The sequence below is a fragment of the Trachemys scripta genome, chromosome 2 (assembly GCF_013100865.1).
Source record: "Trachemys scripta elegans isolate TJP31775 chromosome 2, CAS_Tse_1.0, whole genome shotgun sequence".
Lineage (NCBI taxonomy): Eukaryota > Metazoa > Chordata > Testudines > Emydidae > Trachemys > Trachemys scripta.
In genome coordinates this window covers 269309236-269329321 of record NC_048299.1, presented here as the reverse complement: position 1 = coordinate 269329321, position 20086 = coordinate 269309236, and the positions used below count along the sequence as shown (strand labels likewise).

General features: G+C 43.2%; 1 protein-coding gene across 2 annotated transcripts in view; it reads right to left on the bottom strand.

Moving 5' to 3' along the window:
* KHDRBS3 (KH RNA binding domain containing, signal transduction associated 3) overlaps positions 1-20086 on the bottom strand; it is a 215705-nt gene that overhangs the window by 119215 nt on the left and 76404 nt on the right. For both annotated transcript variants that reach the window (XR_004644826.1, XM_034763662.1), the window contains exon 3: positions 3940-4056. Coding sequence is in view for 1 of the 2 variants with exons in the window: in XM_034763662.1 (XP_034619553.1) it covers positions 3940-4056 (117 nt within the window). In the remaining variant the exon portion in view is untranslated. The remainder of the gene's footprint in view (positions 1-3939; positions 4057-20086) is intronic.

The following is a 20086-nucleotide window of genomic DNA, read 5'->3' as shown; positions in this document are numbered from 1 at the left end:
TGTAGGTAATCTTTTTGTTGTCAGATTTACACAATATATGAATATTGCAAAATTGGTTGGAAAAGCAAAGCAATCCGATTATTGATAGAGTGTTCAGAGCAGGAAAATTAACACATCATAATTAGCTGGCTGAATCTTGTCAGCCTTAACCATCAGCTTGTCAATACCAATGATGAATGAACCACAAAAATAGAAAGTAAAAACCTCCCTCAATGAATACAACATTCTAGCTAAGAACTTTAAAAAAGGGGGGTGGGGAATCCTCTTAAGCTAGTTTAACAAATCAGACTGCTCAAAATGCTAGAGGAAATTTCTGCTTACGAGTCATTTAGCATGGTCCAAAGTGTACAGGTGAGAGCATATGAATTAAATTAAAAATTGAGAAATGTAAGCTGGATATCACAAACAAACTTAACTGAGAACGATTAGACTGTATACTAGTCTCCCTCGGGAAACAGCAGAAGCTCTTGAATAATTTAAGAGTGAACATACCACTGGAAAACATATGATAGTGAATAATCCTGCATAACGCTATATGACTTAACAGAAGAAAGATGGACAATATCTAGGATTCTTTGGGTGGTTTCAGGTTCAAAGTACAAAACGAAAGGGATTTAATCAGCCTAATTTTAATAATGTGATTACGTAGATTTCAGCAAAGTTTGTTTAAAATCACAATAAGCAAAGTTTGCTCATACAGAGAGCTCATATGCTAAATTTCATCCCCAGGAAACTTGTTGGCTAAAGGGTTTAAAAACCTAATAATCAGAGCTGATAACAGTAGTGTGCACAGCGCTTGGATGTATTAGACCTTTCAGAAAAACATAATTGATGTATTAGACCCTTAAAATAAAACAACCCCTACATTGCTCCGATCAGGACTATAACCACTCACCCACTGCTAAGTGCTTTTTCCTTGCACACAATGTAATCTGTATTTTTAAATTATACCTAAAAAAAATAAAAATGTAATCTCAGAAGTTAAGATCTTCCTCTTGCAGATATCTTAAATTCAATGCAGATTTCATAATCAGTCTTTACTATTTAATCTCTTCAGCGTTGTCAATATTGCCCATTGGTTATTGGATGAGAGCAGTGTATTACAGTTAATATACAAAATATTTAAAATTGTAAACACTGAAGTCATTAATCTGATTGTTAAATACAAATTGGTTTAGCACATAACACTTCTAGTGCTTTTCATCCATAGATTTTAAAATACTTTACAAAGCAAGGTAAATATTATTTTACCCTCCTTTAAAAACAACAAACAACAACAAAAAATCACAAGAACAGATTTAAGGATCTTCCACCTTTAATCCACCATTATTTGACAGGTTGGACAGTTGTGATCAGCAGCAAAAGGTCCAAAAATTCTGACTTCAGTAATATACTACCATGGAAAGCATTTAGGTAAAAATTACCATCCCACCAGCTGATCTTTCAGAACACTCTACTCAACAAAAAGTATGTACTTGTGTTAAATTTATGTAATATTGCTAAACATCATGAATGTCTGAGAAACGAGAGCAAAACTCCTATTTTTGACCTCCAAGACTTTGTTAGCAGTGATACAATACACACATACTTGATTTTTTTTTCATTTGAATTTGCTGATCATGAAAATGAAACTCTAGTACCGCTGGCTAGTGGCATCATTAGTAGGAATACTACTATACAGGAATTGCCAGACCATGTCTGGATGATGATTATCTGACAGCAACCAACAGCAGATGATTCAGAGGAAAGGGTGAAATCCATAAGATAATTATAGTACAACGTACTCTTGAGCGACATTTCTATGTCAAATATGAAGAACTATTGTGTTTGTTTCAGAGTAGCAGACGTCTTAGTCTGTATCCGCAAAAAGAACAGGAGTACTTGTGGCACCTGAGAAACTAACAAATTTATTGTTAGTCTCTCAGGTGCCACAAGTACTCCTGTTCTTATTGTGTTTGTGTTCATATTTTTGGAATGCAACTCCCTATGTGACACTCATTTACTAAATGACACCTCTATAGTTACATTTCTCTGAGAATCAGTTTCTGACCTACTACAAAAATCAGATTTGTATCTATGCCCAAAGAAGGGAAACATATTGTTTTTGTAGAAAGGAAATCACTAAAACCATACCATTTTTAAAAAAAACAGAATTTATCATGCAAGTCTAAATCACTAAAAAGACATATTGTACACTTATAAAAATGAATGCTATGTAAGTACACAAGAATGATAAAATGTATTACAAAATGTTATATTCATGTATATAAGGGTTGTACCAGCATAATGGCCTGTTGAAATACAACTGTACAACTTTATATTTTAAGTGCTTTAGCTGTTTTTCCTTCTTCTCTATATCTTTAATAAAGGTTACATGGATTTTTAATGGTGTGTTTGCCATGATACTAAGCAGGCTGAGGTCTTTGTATACCAGACTCCTCATCTTATTTAACACTGTTTAATATTGGACAGCGACTGGGTTATGTGAACACTTTTGGCACATATATTCCATCTAAATTAATATAACAGGCCCTGACCCTGGATATCTAGATTCTAAATATCATTTTTTCTTAAAATAGAAATGAGCCTGAACTAAATGCCTGATTCAGATATCCTTCCCACAACTAGGAGATGTAATTTTGGATCTGAACCTTTTGGCTTAGGCCTGTCCCTTTACAACAAAAAACAAATTGCTTTTGCTGTGAAATTAACCAAAATGACCTTTGTATATAAGACCAACAATATTTTTGTTGTAACAATGTAAAGCCAGGAGAGGGAATTATAGGTCAGCTAAACCTTGCCCCAGGAAATCTGTTGATATTATAATACTGGTACACCACAAAAAATGCACAAACCAATGAACAAAAAGAATGCCAAGATGGCATCTGCTCCATCAGAAAATGGAGAGAGTCAGAGAATGAAGAAAATTTGCCAAATGTCAGAACCAAATCAGTAAGCCAATATTTTAATCCATATTTTCCTAGTAAACTTGGCCTCACCCTTTCATTCATCTCCCCACACCCATTTGTCTCATCCATCTGTTACATTTTGACATAGCTAAATTTTGAACTTTTTGAGATAGAAAATGTATTTTACTGCACATTTGCACAGTGCCGTTTAATAAATAAGATACTAATAAGAAGCCACACATCTTAAAGTGCTGCTGTAATAAAAACTATACATAATATAACCCCCTGCAAATAAAGTGCATCATAAGTTGTATTTAAACAGACTATGCAAACTATATTGTGTGGGAATATGAATATTTTACACATTGCTTTTTTTTTTTATTAGAGAAAAATGTTCCTAACAGGCAACCCTAACAACCACACTTTTAAGTGTCGTTGACATCACCTTCTACCTACGCACTTCTGAAGGCCATCATCATAGTATCTAATTATTTTCTTGGAAGGCACTCCATCACAATATGCCAGTGGTCTAATTTTCCTCCCTGCATTCTTTGAGACAGTTTGATTTTAAATAACTTCCCCCTTTTCTCTTCTACTGTTACATTTGTTTATCATGAAATAAATGTCTTTATTTCAAATGCCTCTGAATGGCTATTCATGTTACAAGTTTTAGGTCTGTCTGTGATTAAATTATTTCCTCAGACATTTAACATTCTGGAAAGTTCATGACTTGGGCCCCAATACTGAGATGAGTTTTGTGGTGGGCAGACCCACAAGCCCGTGCTGAGCCCCACTGACTTCACTATCTTCACACGTTTAGAGGTTTGCTTGCATAGAGTTCATTGCAGAATCTGAGGGTTCATATGGAAAAACAGACCACATCTGAATCTGGTCCACACATGCTTAGTTTTATATTCATTTTCTGGTTCTTCTGGGCTTTTTCCACTTTCCCAAACCGTGCTGGGAAGACTAAAGGAAGCCACATACCATGGTATGCTATGCACTAAAATGTTTCAGCTATTTGATTTACCTTGGCTTTGTCCCTCATGGAGCCTTTTCCCAGTATAGACATTTTTGTCAATGTTTCTTCCTGTAAACGTTTCAGTGAATTGCCACGTGGACCCAAAAGTTTTCCCACAAAGTTGAACTGTAAGGAAACAACAAAAACACAATAAAAATATTAGTCTCTTAGGTGCCACAAGTACTCCTTGTTCTTTTTGCTGATACAGACTAACATGGCTACCACTCAGAAATAAAAATATTGTAGCACTGAGGAACTGTCATCATGTAAAATTCCAACAAGGTATGAAACGTTGCTTAAGCAGCATTTTGATGTCGCTGCGAACAAACAATATATTAGGTCATAACTTTTATAGCATTAAATAAACATATGTGGAATAGATACCACCACTTCAATAACTTCTCCCATTGTACAGAAACCTACAAACATCAATATATAAAAACTTTCAAATACTATAAAGAGAACTCAGTTCAGTTCAACTATATTATTTTAGATTTAGGACAGAAAAAGAAGCCAACCCTTAAGCCCCAAGTTCCTCTGGCCACTGCCTAAAAGCCCAGTTCAATATAAAAATAAAACCAGAAGCTAGCTCAACCATATAGAGAAGCAACCAATCAAGTCTTTTTATTTCTTAAAATAAAAAGTAGCTCATGCTCCTTAAAAATTACACTGCTCTACAGCCAAAATGCTTCTGAAATAAATGTAGTCAAACTTTACTAATTCTGGGTCACTGAGAATGAAAATGATGCTTAAAATTGTTGATTGGCTCTAGTTTTCAAGATATGCTATTGGGTCAGTATATACGACCCTTGACTTGGGAATGGCGGAGGATAAGTGAGTTATAAAGGGAAGGGATCTCAATTTAAACCAGAAATGACTAAAATACATCTTTGACTGGATCTATGAATAAATCTATGACTGGGTTTGGACAGTACTTACTTTTTAGGCAAAACAATGAATGATGCAAGCTGGTATTGCGTCATATATGATATGAATTGCATCATGTTATTCCTAGAAGTCATGGATGATGCAATCATAACGAAGCTTACATCACTCTGCTGAACAAATTGCCCTATATCAGCTCTAGAAATCATACAGTGTCGTGCTCTCTTATTTGTCAGTGTTTGATTTTGCAAAGGGACACATTTCTGTTTAGCCAAAGTGAGCAGAGATGCCTTGTACTTGTGTGAACAGTGCAAATAACTTCTGCTATGTTTGTGGTGAAGTGACTTTTGCATCACAAAAGCGCAGTATAACCACTATGGTTAAGAAAGCCTATCGCCTTTATTTTGGCTGCAAAATTGGAGATCAGGACAAGAGGTGGGCCCCACACATATGCTGCAACACTTGTGCAACAAATCTTCACCAGTGGTTGAACAGGAAAAGGAAATCTATGTCTTTTGCAGTGCCAATGATTTGGAGAGACCCAACAGATCATACCAGCAATTGTTACTTCTGCATGGTGCCTCCAGTTGGGAAAGGTGTGTCAAAGAAGAAAAAGTGGACTGTGCATTATCCAAATATTCCATCAGCTATACGCCCAGTACCCCACGGAGAAGGACTGCTGGTTCCTGATGCACCAGAATTATTCTCACTTGAGTCAGACAAGGAAGAGGAAGAGGATGAAACTTCTGGTCCTGAACCATCCACGTCACAGGACCCACATTTTCTCCCATCCTCCTCCTCTGAACCACACCTCATAACACAAGGTGAACTGAATGACCTTGTCAGGAATTTGGAACTACCCAAGAGTAAGGCAGAGCTGTTGGGCTCCAGACTACAGCAGTGGAATCTCCTGGCAGGTGATGTTAGGGTTTCCATGTTCCGTGACCGTCAAAAGGATCTTGTCCCATTCTTCTTCATGGAAGGTGATCTTGTAGCCTGCAACAACATTGATGGTGTGAAGGCAGCCCTCAACATTGTTCACGATCCAGATGAGTGGAGACCGTTCATTGATTCATCGAAGATGAGTCTTAAAGCTGTTTTACTGCATAATGGCAATGTTTTGCCATCAATTCCAGTTGGTCATGGAGTCCATATGAAGGAAACCTATGACAACATGAAACAACTTTTGAGGTGCATAAACTATGACCAATATCAGTGGCAGCTTTGTGGCGATTTGAAGGTTGTTGCGCTCTTGCTTGGTCTGCAGACTGGATACACAAAGTACTGCTGTTTTCTCTGTGAATGGGATAGTCGTGCAAGAAATTCCCACTACATCAAGAAAGATTGGCCACTCCGACAGTCATTGGAGCCTGGGAGGAAAAGTGTTCAGCATCCACCACTTGTTGAATCAAGGAAGATTTTGTTACCATCCTTACACATCAAGCTGGGTCTGATGAAGAACTTTGTCAAGGCCATTGACAAAACACAAGCAGCTTTCAAGTACCTCCGTGGAAAATTTCCAAGGTTAAGTGAAGCTAAGATAAAGGAAGGTGTCTTTGTTGGTCCTCATATTCGTGAACTTCTTCGAGATGATGCATTAGACCATGCACTGCGTGGCAAGGAAAATACGGCATGGAAAGCCTTCCAGTTAGTGGCAATAAACTGTGGCAAGGCAGACAACTACAGGTTGTTGGTGGAAAACCTTTTCAAGGCATATAAAAGCCTTGGTTGCAACATGTCACTAAAGATACATTTTTTGCACTCTCATCTAGATTTTTTTCCACCGAACTGCGGAGCAGTGAGCGACGAGCACGGCGAGTGATTTCACCAGGACATTGCAACAATGGAGAAACGCTATCAGGGCAAATGGAGCCCATCAATGCTTGCAGACTATTGCTGGACAGTGCCAAGAGATGCTCCATTTAATGAATACAAGAGACAAGCCAAGAAGCGCCGAATAGACACTGAATAGGACTAAACTATGTATATAATAGTCTTTTGCCTTTTGTTTCATAATAAATTTTATTTAGATAACCCTTTTGCTGATTTTTAAAATGTTACATAAACAGGACAGGTGAAATATTATCATGTAAAGCAACCATAAACACATGAAAAGACCTAGGTTTACAATTTATGATTAAAACTCTACTATCTACACTATATACATAGACATAAAATGTAAAAACTTAAATATCTTAGAAACAGTAGCCAATCAGTTGTTTTAATTGTCATATTTGAATTCAGCACATCAAAATACATAATAAATAGCACATTTTATCTCTGAAGCAGACGACTTCTCAAAAATTGTAGGCCAGTGTTATCTGTGAAGGAATATGCCACTCTTCCTCCCCCCCCCCCCCCGAAAAAAACCAAACAAACCCTTCCTAAGAAAATGAGCACTTATGATTAAGGCTGCCAATTTGTCACGGAAGTCACGGATTCCGTGACTTTCCATGACTTCTGCAGCGGCCAGTACACCTGGTGCAGGGGCAGCTCAGGCAGCCCCCGCACCAGTCGCACTGGCCACTGGGGCAGTCTTGGGCCCCTGCCCTCTCCCCTCCCCAGCAGAGTTTGGGTGTGGGAGGGGGAAGGGGATTGGGGCACAGGATGGGGAGAGGCGGGCTCTGGGCAGAGCTTACCTGGGGGGCTCCCCAGAAGCGGTGACATCCCCCTCGCTCAGATGCTAGGCGGAGGCGTGGCCAGGCAGCTTTGTGTGCTGGCTCCAACCCCCGGGCAGCCCCGTGCAAGTTTTAGTCACTGGTATTTTTAGTAAAAGTCATGGACAGGTCACAGCTGGTGAATTTTTGTTTACTGCCCATGACATGTCCGTGACTTTTACTACAAATACCTGTGACTAAAATGTAGCCTTACTTATGATCAACAGATTTAAGCAATATCAGATCAAGGTCAGAAGCCATTTCCAAAGATCAAGGAGCTGTTACGGAGAACAGCCTATCGGCAGCTCCCACTTGTTGATACCAAGGTGCTCAAGCACCTAGGTTGATCTCAACTGCGATTTGTCAGAAAAAGAAAGGAGATACAATAGCATAATGATAAAAATTCCTATATTTTCTATATGCCTGAGTGTCTGTCTGGAGAGGTAATACTGATAGGTAATCTATTGCAGGAGTTATTTTCTCAGACACTGACCATAATACCTTTTTGATCCCATGATTAACAAGAATTAGAACATCAGTTCTAACAGAAAGATTAGAAAAAACAGTTACCTACCTTTTGTAACTGTTGTTTTTCGAGATGCGTTGTTCACGTCCATTATACATTAGGTGCGCGCACGGATGTTGGAAACTTTTTCCCTTAGCGGCTCCCGTTGGGTCGGCAGGGGAGCCCCCAGATTGGCACCTCCATGCTGGTGCATATATACCCCTGCCGACCCGACCCCCCTTCAGTTCCTTCTTGCCGGACACTCCGACAGAGGGGAAGGAGGGTGGGAAGTGTAATGGACGTGAACAACACATCTCGAAGAACAACAGTTACGAAAGGTAGGTAACCATTTTTTCTTTTCAAGTGCTTGTTCACATCCCTTCCACATTACGTGACTCACAAGCTTACCATAGGAGGAGGGTAGGACTCATGGAACAATTGATTGAAGAACAGCCCTGCCAACCGCCGCATCATCTCTGGCTTGCTGGTTGACTGTGTAGTGGGCTGTGAATGTGTGCACCGATGACTAGATGGCTACTTTACAGATCTCCTGGATCGGGACGTGTGCCAGGAAAGCTGTTGAGGATGTTTGTGCCCTCGTCGAGTCAGCTGTGATCGCCGGGGCTGGAACCTTGGCAAGCTCGTAGCAAGTAAGGATGCAGTCCGCAATCCACAATGATATACGTTGCGCCGAGACTGGAAGCCCTTTCATTCTATCGGCTATGGCGACAATGTCGATTTGCGGAAAGGTTTAGTTCGCTCCAAATAGAACGGCAGGGCCCTTCGGACATCCAGAGTATGCAGGCTACGGTGACCGGTGTGGTTTAGGAAAGAACACTGGCAAACAAATGTCCTGTCCCATATGAAATTGTGAGACTATCTTAGAGAGGAATTTTGGGTGTGGCCTGAGTTGCACTTTGTCCCTAGAGAAAACTGTATAAGGAGGCTCCAAGGTTAGGTCTCTCAACTCGGACACCTTCATCGCCGACGTAATGGCCACCAGGAACACCATGTTCCAGGAGAGGTGAAGGAGAGAGCAAGAGGCCAGGGGCTTGAACGGGGGCCCCCATGAGCTTGGAAAGGACCAGATTAAGGTTCCAGGGAGGGACCGGCGGGCGTGAGTAAGGGAACACCCTCTCCAGTCCCTTGAGGAACCGCATCACCATGGGGTTAGAGAACACAGAACATCCGGATTCCCCCGGGTGGAACGCTGAAATGGCAGCTAGATGTACTCTGATTGAGGAAGGAGTGAGACCCTGATGCTTGAGGTGCAGGAGGTATTCTAAGATGACTAGAATAGTGGCCTGGAGTGGCTGTATCTGCTTAGGCTCACACCAGCAAGAAAATCTTTTCCACTTAGCTAGGTAGGCTGCCCTAGTGGAAGGCTTCCTACTGCCAAGGAGAATCTGCTGTACTGGAACAGAGCACTGGCTCTTCATAGCGTTTAGCCAGAGTGCTTCCATGCCATGAGATGCAGAGACTGCAGATCCGGGTGGAGCAGGCGCCCGCGGTCCTGCATGATGAGGTCCCGGTATAGGGGCAGGGCAATCAGGGGGGCCACTGACAGCCCTAACAGGGTTGTAAACCGGTGCTGACGAGGCCAAGCTGGGGAGATCAAAATTATCATTGCCTTGTCCCTGCGAATTTTGAGGAGGACTCTGTGGATGAGCGGGAGCAGAGGGAAGGTGTACTTCAGACTCCTGCTCCAAGGGATCGCGAATGCATCTGCGACTGAGCCCGGACTGTGGTTCTGGAACAAACAAAACTGCGGACATTGGCTGTTGTCCTTAGTGACAAAGAGGTCCATTTGGGGAAACCCCCTCTTTTGGAAGACTGATTGCAAGATGTCTGATCTCATCGACCACTCGTGCATGTGGTATGACCTGCTGAGGCTGTCCGCTAACTTGTTTCGTTCTCCCGGGAGATACAACGCTACGAGATGGATGGAGCGGGCTATACAAAAGTCCCACAGGAGAAGGGCCTCTCAGCGGAGAGGAGTGGGCTCCACCCTGCTTGTTTATATAAAACATGGCGGTGGTGTTGTCTGTCAGAACTGTCATGCTGTGACCTTCCAGAGTAGGGTGAAAGGTTTGGCAGGCTAGACAAACCGCCCTGAGCTCCTTCAAATTGATGTGGAGTGACATCTCGGCTTTGGACCACAAATCCTGTGTCCTTAGGTCCCTTAAGTGAGCTCCCCAGCCGAAGTCTGATGTGTCTGCCACCAGCGTCAGAGCAGGCTGCAGTGCGGCGAATGGGATACCCTCGCATACTACTGGCCAACTGGGCCACCAGCACAGGGAGTCCAACACCTGGGCCGGAACAGTCACAACAAGGTTTAGGGGCGATATGACCGGGCAATCCACGCTTGTAAAGTCCTGAGCCGTAGTCGAGCGTATTTGACTACGTGAGTGCACGCTGCCATGTGCCCTAGGAGCTGCAGGCAGCATCTAGCTGTGGTAGTGGGGAATCTTAGCATCGAGTCTATGACCCACTGGATGGCCAGGAACCTGGATTCCGGAAGGCTCGCTCATGCTGGACCAAGTCCAGCACTGCCCCGATGAACTCCATCATTTGGGTTGGTATCAGGGAAGACTTGGGCATGTTGATGAGAAGACCCAGCTTGTGGAATGCATCTAGGGCCACCGTCAGATGGAAGCAAACCTCCTCTTCGGACTGACCCGCGAGGAGCCAATCATCAAGGTATGGGTATACCAGTATTCTCCTCTTTCGCAGAAAGGCTGCCACTACTGACATGCATTTCGTGAACATACGGGGGAGGACCGTAAACTGGTAATGGCACTGGTTTATGGTGAACCGCAGGAACCGCCGATGAGCGGGGTGAATAGGAATGTGAAAGTACGCATCTTTCATATCGAGGGCAGCGTACCAATCCCCCGGATCCAGGGACGAGATTATAGTGCCTAGGGAGACCATGTGGAAGTGGACCTTGACTAAGAACTCGTTGAGCCTGCGAAGGCCTAAAATGGGCTGAAGGCCCCCCCTTTGCCTTTGGGATGAGAAAATAGCAGGAGTAAAACCCCTTCCCCCTTAGTTCCCAAGTGACTTCCTCCACTGCCCCCACCTCTAGGAGCAACTGTACCTCCTGCATAAGGAGTTGCTCGTGAGAAGGGTCTGAAGAGGGACAGGGAAGGGGGCTGGGTTGGAAGGAAGGAAGAAGAACTGTAGCATGTAACCCACTTGTACCATGCGTAAGACCCAACGGTCCAACGTTATACAGGACCACGCCTGGAAGAAGTGGGACAAGCGATCCAAGAAACATGGGGAAGGATCTGGGAGCTGGGTTGGTACGCTGTCCTCGAGCGTACCTTCAAAACCCCTGCTTGTTGCCACGGTTAGGGCTTGAATGGCTTCCTCTGATTGCCAGGATGTGCATGCCTAATGACTTGAGGGTTGCCCGGGAGTCTTTAAGGCTATGCAGCCTGGTATCTGTCTGGTCGGAAAAGAGGCCAGACCCTTCAACGGGGAGATCCTGGATGGTGTTCTGGACCTCTGGCGGAAGGTCTGAAGCCACGCCGAACACCTCATCACCACACCTGAGGCGACTGTTCTGGCTGCTATGTCTGCAGAGACCAGAGAGGCCTGTAAAGAGGTCTTGGCAACTGCCTTTCCCTCTTCCATGAGGTCCGTGAGTTCAGGCTGAGAGCCCTGGGGCAATGAGTCTTTAAATTTGGAAATTGCTGCCCAGGAATTAAAATTGTGCCTGTTTAGGATCGCCTGCTGGTTTCCAATCTGTAATTGGAGGCCCCCAGAGGAGTAGACCTTCCTTCCGAAGAGTTCCAAACGTTTAGCCTACTTGGCCTTGGGGGCCGGGACTTGCTGGCCATGACGCTCCCGTTCATTTATGGCTGAGACGACCAGCGAACAGGGGGCAGGATGAGAAAAAAGGAAATCGTATCCCTTGGAAGTGGCGAAGTACTTCCTCTCTACCCCCTTTGCCGTCGGTGTGCTGGAGGCTGGGGTTTGCCAGACCGTCTTGTAGTTAGACTGAATGGTCTTTCTGAGCAGGAGCACAATTCTGGAGGGGCCTTCAGGGCTTAGTATGTCCACCATAGGATCCTCCTGCTCCACCACTTCCTCCGCCTGTAGGCCCAAGTTCTGGGCGACCCTGCAGAGCAGCTCCAGATGTGCCCTCTGGTAAATCGGGGGAGGCCCTGACACCGCTGTGCCCGCCACAGCTTCGTCTGAGGCCTGCTGTGCTTCCTCTGTCTGCTCTTCCTGCCCCTCATCATAGGCCGGGGGCACGTCCGAGCCCTGCCTGGTTGATTGTCCCCGGGATGGCCCCAGACTCGGTGTTGCTTCCATTCGCCAGTGTTCCGGAGAAGCATCTGGTGCCCTGGATACTGTAGCCTTCTTGGGTGCGGAGGGGTGCCTGCGTAGGGACTGGGACCGATGCACCGAATAGCCGGACCTCAAAACTCTAGAGGAGGTTCCTTGCTGATGATGATAGGCCCACGGTGTCCAAAAGGGCCGTTGTCCTGGCGGGCCCCATTGGGGATGCCACGTGGTCTGGGGCTCCCTGCTAGCCGGTACCCTGTGGGCATAGCTGGAGTGGCTTGAGTCGACCTCGGATTCTGAGGACGCCAACCTCAAATGTCAAGCTAGTGCCGTGGCACGGTGCCGTCAGGAGGCTGGAGAGCGGCTCCTCACCGACCGAGACCAGGATCGGTACCGATGCTCCTGGGACCGGGGATTGCGGCCTTATATCCCCTCGGTGCCGGCTTAGTAACGGTGCCAAGGAGCGGTGCGCCAACGGAGCTGGTGCGGTGTGCTGGCTCAGTTCCGGTGCCATCAAGTCCCGCTGAGTCAAAGGTAGCCAGCAGTCCACGGAGGCTGAGCTCGACCGGGACCGGCGCCGGGAGCGGTGCCTGGGTGGTGACCTCGAGCGGCGCACCATTGCCAGCTTGCCTCTGGACGGCACTCCTTGTGAGGGAGGGGACTTGCCGCCGACAGCTCGACGAGGTCTTTTGCTGCCTCAGAGGTGTCTGGCGCGGAGGGGTGTTCTAGGATGTCCTCCAGTCTTTCTTCCGCACTCAACTCACTTAGCCCGGGGCTCAACGGGCCCTGCGGTACCAGAGCCACCGGTGCTGGTGCATGTCCTGGTGCCGCACTGCCCTTTTGAGTGCTCGCTCCCTTGGGAGGCGCCACCTTCTTATGTGGGGAGCACCCTCTATCGCCTTTCGGGTGCCCCTCCGACTGTACTGGAGAGGTCGAGTGGTGCCAGGGCTTGTCCTGTTGCCTCGGTGCCGCATACTTGCAGTGCCCCACCGGTGCCGGATCACAGACTGATGCAGGGGCACTCCACACCGAGGACGCTGGCACCGAAGCCTGCTGGTCCGAGGCCGCAGTTTGCAGCGTGACCTCCATGAGCAAATGCTTGAGGTGAAAGTCTCTTTCTTTCTTGGTTCTTGGCTTAAAGGCCTTACAGATCTTGCAGCGCTCAGTCTGGTGCGCTTCCCCCAAACAACGGAGAGACATGTCGTGGGGATCACTGATCGGCATAGACTTGCGCCACGTGGCACAAGCCTTAAACCCTTGGTCCTGCAGCATGCCCCGCAGCCCAGGGATGGTGCTGGAAACAGACTTCCAGACACATAAACAAAGGAAGCTTAACTATCTACTATTAAGAAGTGCTAACTACTGATAACTATTAACTACAGATAACTGCTAATTAGTGATAACTGCTACAAACTGTGCTAAGGGATCACTCGCAAGCGAGAGAAGAGTTATTCCAACACCGCCACAGACGGTAAGAAGGAACTGAAGGGGGGTCGGGTCGGCAGGGGTATATATGCACCAGCTTGGAGGCACCACTCTGGGGGCTCCCCTGCCGACCCGACGGGAGTCCCTAAGGGAAAAAGTTTCCGATGTCCGTGCACGCACCTAATGTGGAATGGACGTGAACAAGCACTCGAAGAAGAACCCAATATTGGAGTAGTCAATGAACATTTAAGCATAATATACAAAAATATTAAATCTTTCTTTCAGGAGGGGATCAATCTTAACTAGAAATTAATGTGAAATAAAACCTTACCAGATAGCTTAATCTGTCTCTAGTTAGAATTTCCACGAATTCTTTATTAAGATGTTACAAAATGTTCAATAGCCTTAAGCTTCCAGTCTTCTACACATTATATATTTAAACAGACTGCTAGTTAGTTGATCCCCTCCTTATAGATTTAATGGTTTTGGTTAATCATCATTGCTTACAAACAGTAGCCTTATATTTAACATGTAAACAAGGCTATTTCTGTAGAAACAGAACCGCTAGAAACACAGAGTCAGGTAAGCTATTAGAGGAAGTAATAGAAAGAAATCTTCAATGCATACATAAAGGAGGATAATTCATTATAGTAAACAATGCTGAAATGTATTTCAGAATGTCAAGTGCTTATTTTATTACATAAATCAGAAGACAGAACTTTAATACTTATCCAAAATATCAATTAGAAATATTTAGCTTCAATTCTTCTCTCAATGCCATTTGATAAAAGTAGTTTATAAAAACAAAATTGTTTTTCATAGTCTTCCCACATAACCCTATACAGTAAATACTATTTACAAAATTAAAATAAATTTAATGCATAATTAATTACAGTTGCTGAACTTCACTTCCCTTTGAAAACAAAAAGCTTTTCCAACTCATTTTAACTACTAGGCTCTCCTAACTAGCAGGCATTAGACTCCAAAGAACAAAAACAAAACACAGTACACACTTTATCCTGAGGGAAGTAAAATCCACCTCAAATACACCACTCTCAAATCTCTGCAATATTCACATAGGAGAAAACAAGCAGAACAAACCAGAACTCACGTAACTAAAAATAATTTAGCTTCACTACTCAATTACAAAATGCCTGAAGGTAGAAGCTAGTCATCATGTGCAAGCTAAGTAGATGACATCTTCTAGTCAACACATCATTTAGTGAACAGGGAACTGTGCTAGCTATGCCCTTATGTCAGATCAAGAACTGCTCTCTGTGCTCTGAGAAGCTCTAAATACATTATAACTCTCATATTTCAAAACTGTCAAATCCATGCTGCAAATCTTTAAAGTTTTGATGGTTTGAAGATATAACGGCTGGAGCCAGCTTAAAATCCTGAAAAAAGTTGAAGATTAGTGCAAGGGTGACTAACATAGGGTTCACAAGCCAGATTCAGTCTCAAGGATCCCTTCCTGCAACATTCTCCAAAGACCAAGTGTAGAATACACAGATTATATATCTCTCTATATATAGATATAGATATTAAATCTAGTTTGCTGCCCTGTTCATATAAAAAGAAAAAAAACCCTACAAACTAGAAAAGGTAGGAAGTAAACCCCCTACAAAAGTTTGCTTTGAGCAGGGGTTGGACTAGATGACCTCCTGAGGTCTCTTCTAACCCTAATCTTCTATGATTCTAAAAATGGATAAAAGCCTGGAAAAAGAACATTTGCCCCAAATGGGGATTTGATTTCCCAAACTAAACTATTGTTTCAGCTCCTATTCAAGTTAAACACCTGAGAAACACTCGATTGGAAAGAGTTCTTTGTTTGAGATTCAATACAAGATACGAACCCACATATTCCAAAGCATAAATCAACCAATAACGGATTATTATTTATATTGCTGTAGTTTCAAATGCCCAAATCAAAGTCAGGGCCCTTCATGCATGGTGCTGTACAAACTTCTTGTAAGAGAAGCTGAAGCCATCTTTGACCCTACTCTAAATTATAGTGGCGACTGAATTCCCCCTCAAGAGCCCTTGTGAAACAGGAGAACACAAAATAATTTAAACCCACCTTTGTGCTCGGATACCCAGCTACGCTGAGCAGAGCTCCAGTGTAGCAGAGGATCTGGGCAAAAGACTCTGGTTTTAGTTGTTATTCAATTAAATGCCTGAAAAACACTCAAGAAAAAAAGAGGTCTTGGTTAAACATACAAAACACCTGTCCCTACAATTAAGAGATTAAAAAAAAATTCACAACGTAAATTTTAGACCTCCGAGACTTCCAGCAAAACCAGAGAGAACTAGATTTGACCTTTCCTGATATTTCCGAGATTAAAATCCAAAAATACGGACAATTATTTTTTAAACCTTTCAGACCTTTCTTCTACACATTATAAAGAAGCAAAAATCATTTTCACCCCACTCTGAAGGTCACCTTTAACTGGAGGATAATTTTATTTAAAATTTATGTAGAGTGGTAAAAAACATAAGAAGATTGTTCATTTTAGGTTAATGAAGAACAGTTAAAAATAATCCTATCCACTGACAACATTACTTCAAAAGAAACATTTCCATTTGAAAATTTTCTGTGTTAAATATATTCAATAATTGGTATTTTGAAAAACAAGTCTCAGCACTAATATAGTGCATCAGTTTAACCTAATCATTGTACAGATTTATTTCCTACACAACCCCCAAATTTAAAGTGTGCCTAGTTATATATACACAGGATTAAAGATCTCTTTTTATCCTACCACAACATCCCATTAATAGGAAAATGTATCAGTGTCTTACCTGAACATTTCCTTTCTTGGAATAATGAGATCCACATATCCATGACACTGGGTGCACTGTTGAATGCAGCCTTGAAGGCAGACCAAAACCTGTCAGTCAGAGGCAGGGGAGGTGTGACTCCACCACTGAGAAACCACCATTTGAGATATTTACACAGCATTTGAAAAACTAAGCACTCTATCAATAAGGAAAATTAGGCATTAAGACTAAACAGAACAATCCTTCTGCAGAGTAAGAAATTCAGCGAATGATAAACTTGAGTGCCATTTAATAATTTGATATTTTTCCCAGTTAACAGCCCATTCAGGTTGGGTTGGATCAATGAACCTCATTACTCCAAGTAAGGAAATTTTCAGTTAAGACACACATATATTTTCCTATTTTCTTATTCATAATGAGGTCCACAGGTCCATGACATTGGGATTTTCATACCAGCATCTACTCAGGGCATCTACATCTACACAGTTGTGTACAGATGCTAAATATAATCCTTTTCTAATAGTTACTGGGATACTAAAGCAAGGGGCACCCATCTATTGAAGGCCACATCAGATGATGACAGTAGAATTTGAAAGTGGCATGAACAGTTAGCCACGTGGCTGTTTTCCACATTTCCTCTTATGAGAATGATCTTTCTGCCCATAAAGCTCCCACAAGTCTGAGAGATTGAGCTCTGATACTAGAAAACACAGTTATGCTTCTTTGATTCCTGTATTCTGAGATACAATATCTCAGCCACCTGGAAATGGAGAATTCCAAAGCCTTCTTTCCCTCTGGCACAAGATAAAACACAAACAAAACATTTGCCTTTCTGACCTGAGCTGTGTGGTGAATATATACTTTTTCAGCTCAGCAGACATCCTAAAGTAAGCCACACTTTCTCTTTGGGGTGAGATGGAGATTTGCTGAAGGATGGAAGAATAATTTCCTGTGCTCTCTAGAGAGTGGAGTTTATCTTTGGTATGAAGACAAGGTCGAATCTTGAGCATCACTTCAGCTTTACGCAAGGTACAATATTGAGTTTTCAGAAAACCAGCTCCCAACTCAAGACACTGAATAGCCATGACTGCAATCAGAAAGGCCATTTCAATGGTTAGAAAGTAATAGGCCACCTTCATGACAGGTTCAAATGGAAGGCCTGTAATGGCATGGAGAACCAGGTAAGATCCCACAAAGGAACTTTAGGCATCTCAAGAGGATGTAGAAGAGATACTGCTCTCATAAGAAGAATGCTGGATATTTGGGTAAGATGAAATTCACTACTTGTCTATTGCAATAAGGATGTTAGACAAAACAGCAACTTGACCTCAGTGTTTGAACAGTCAGGCTTATCACCTGGAGTCCATCCGGAAGAAACTTGAGAATCTGCAGTAACAATGCAAATAGAGGCGTGAGACCCTTCCTGGTGGTAATGGGTAAATCTCAACCAGTCCCATGAATATGTGGAGTTGTGGATTTATTTCTGGAATCTAGAATTGTGGATATTACCACTCTGAATAACCTCTTTGGCTTAAGAGGCTCTATTCAAGAACCATACACCCAGGTTCATTCTGTCTGGATTCTGATGCATGCTTGGCCCTTGTAATAGATCACATCACTTCTGGATGGAAAGCAGATGAGAGATCTTTGTACCATGTCAAGGCAGTCAGAGAATGATGCATTGCCAGAATTACCAATGATGTTTCTCTACTGATCTTCAGTAACATTCTGGTGAGGATATGAAAAGGGATGGAAGGCATACGAGTCCCTCTTTTTGCCATATTTGCAACAAGCCGTCTGTTGCTTTGACTTTGATTCCACTGTCAAGAGAATACCACTGAAACCTAGTGATTCATATGGGAGGCAAACAGATCTGTTGCTGTGAGATTAAATTCCTTAACCAAGGGATGCAACTCCTCTGGCTCTAGTTCCCATTTTTGATGATCTAACTTTTGCCTACTAAGCTAGTCAGCCACAACATTGATTTTTCCTCGGATGCAAAGGCAGCAAATTGTCCTTTGGCCAAGTCATCAGGAGGTGAGCTTCTCTTTCAAGGATTGCAGACCTTGTTCCCCTTTGTTTGTTGATGTATGATATGGCTGAGAAGTTATCTATCATGATCAGCATTGAGGGCAGTCCAGATGAGAGAGCAAAGCCTTGAGACCAACTGGACTGCCCTGAGCTCTAGCCAGTTTATGCTGTGCTTCCTCTCTTGTTTGGACCAGATCCCCTGGACAGTCCTTTATAAAGGGTGAGAACCCCTTCTCCTCAGGCTTGCATTTGTGGAGATGACTATCCTGAATGGTTCCCCTATTGGAAACATCTAACCTGAGTCTACTTGGATTCATCCACCACCTGATTGACCTGAGAATCTTCTTGGGGTGAGACACCTTCACTGAGGGGTAGATAAGACAGTTGAAGGAGGAATAAGAGGTAAGTCTGTAGTGATTTCATGTGAGCACTGGCACACTATGCATATTCACACAAGATACCACTGATTCCCAGAAGAGACAGAAGCATATGAATGGGTATTCCCCTTGAGATGTTGACTATTTGGTAAGATTTTTCAGCTTCTCCAGTCTTTACTGCAATAACGAATTTTATAGAGGATAATGACTTCTCCCACTCAGAGAGATTGAGAATATGTTGAAACTGTTAACTGATTCTTTCACAAAACCATAGCTCAGCAGCATCCTTGCTGTTTGGGTGATACAATTTATGACTGACTCTAGATGAGGCTTGAATAAGGAGGTTACCCAGGAAGGGACAGACAGAGATCTTCCTGTCTGAGAGCTGCTATTAACAATACCATCACTTTCATAAACACTTGCAGTGTTGTTGCTAAACGAAAAAGGGCAAGGAAGAAGAGGAAAGTTTAGGAAGCATCTATGAGACTCTTAGTTGTGATATAGACATAGGCACCCTTCAAATCTACTTGAAGTCATGCAGTCCCCTTCGCTGATGGCAGCTAGTGTGGATTTTAAGGTCTCTATCTTCAATTTTTAATTCTTCATAGATCTGTTAAGATAATTGATGTCAATAACTGCTCTGCAGCGTTGTTTTTGGTGGGATTTTTTTTTGGCATGACTATGAGCAATATGCAGTGATGTCTCTGGAAACGAGGAACAGGTCCTACTGCTCCCATTTATAGAAGATCTAGGACAGCTGTTTGCTTACCCAGATTCCTCCTCTTCCTCAAGAAGAAGGCTTAAGGCTTTGCAATTTATTTATAGGTTGAGGGGGACCATACTTGCAATACTGTCCACACACGTAAGCATTGCTTGTGAAAGTCTGCGGAGGCACTTAGAATGTCAGATGACAGTTCTTTTTTATTTATTTATTCTTGTTGGCCTGTTGTCCTGAATAGATTTCATGCCATAAAGAGGGGGCTGAGATTATGGCTGCCTGGATTTAGCTGCTTGTGAAGGGCCTGTATAGTGAGGAGGCCATGTGACATTACCCAGGGTACAATCTGGACTGTTGAACAGCAATGTCCCCTTAACTTTATAACCTGAAGTGCTTTTTACACTGCTTTGCTGTCAGAACAGCTATTACTGACCTGCTCACACAGCCTTCAGCATGCAAATTCACTTTCAGATAAATACAT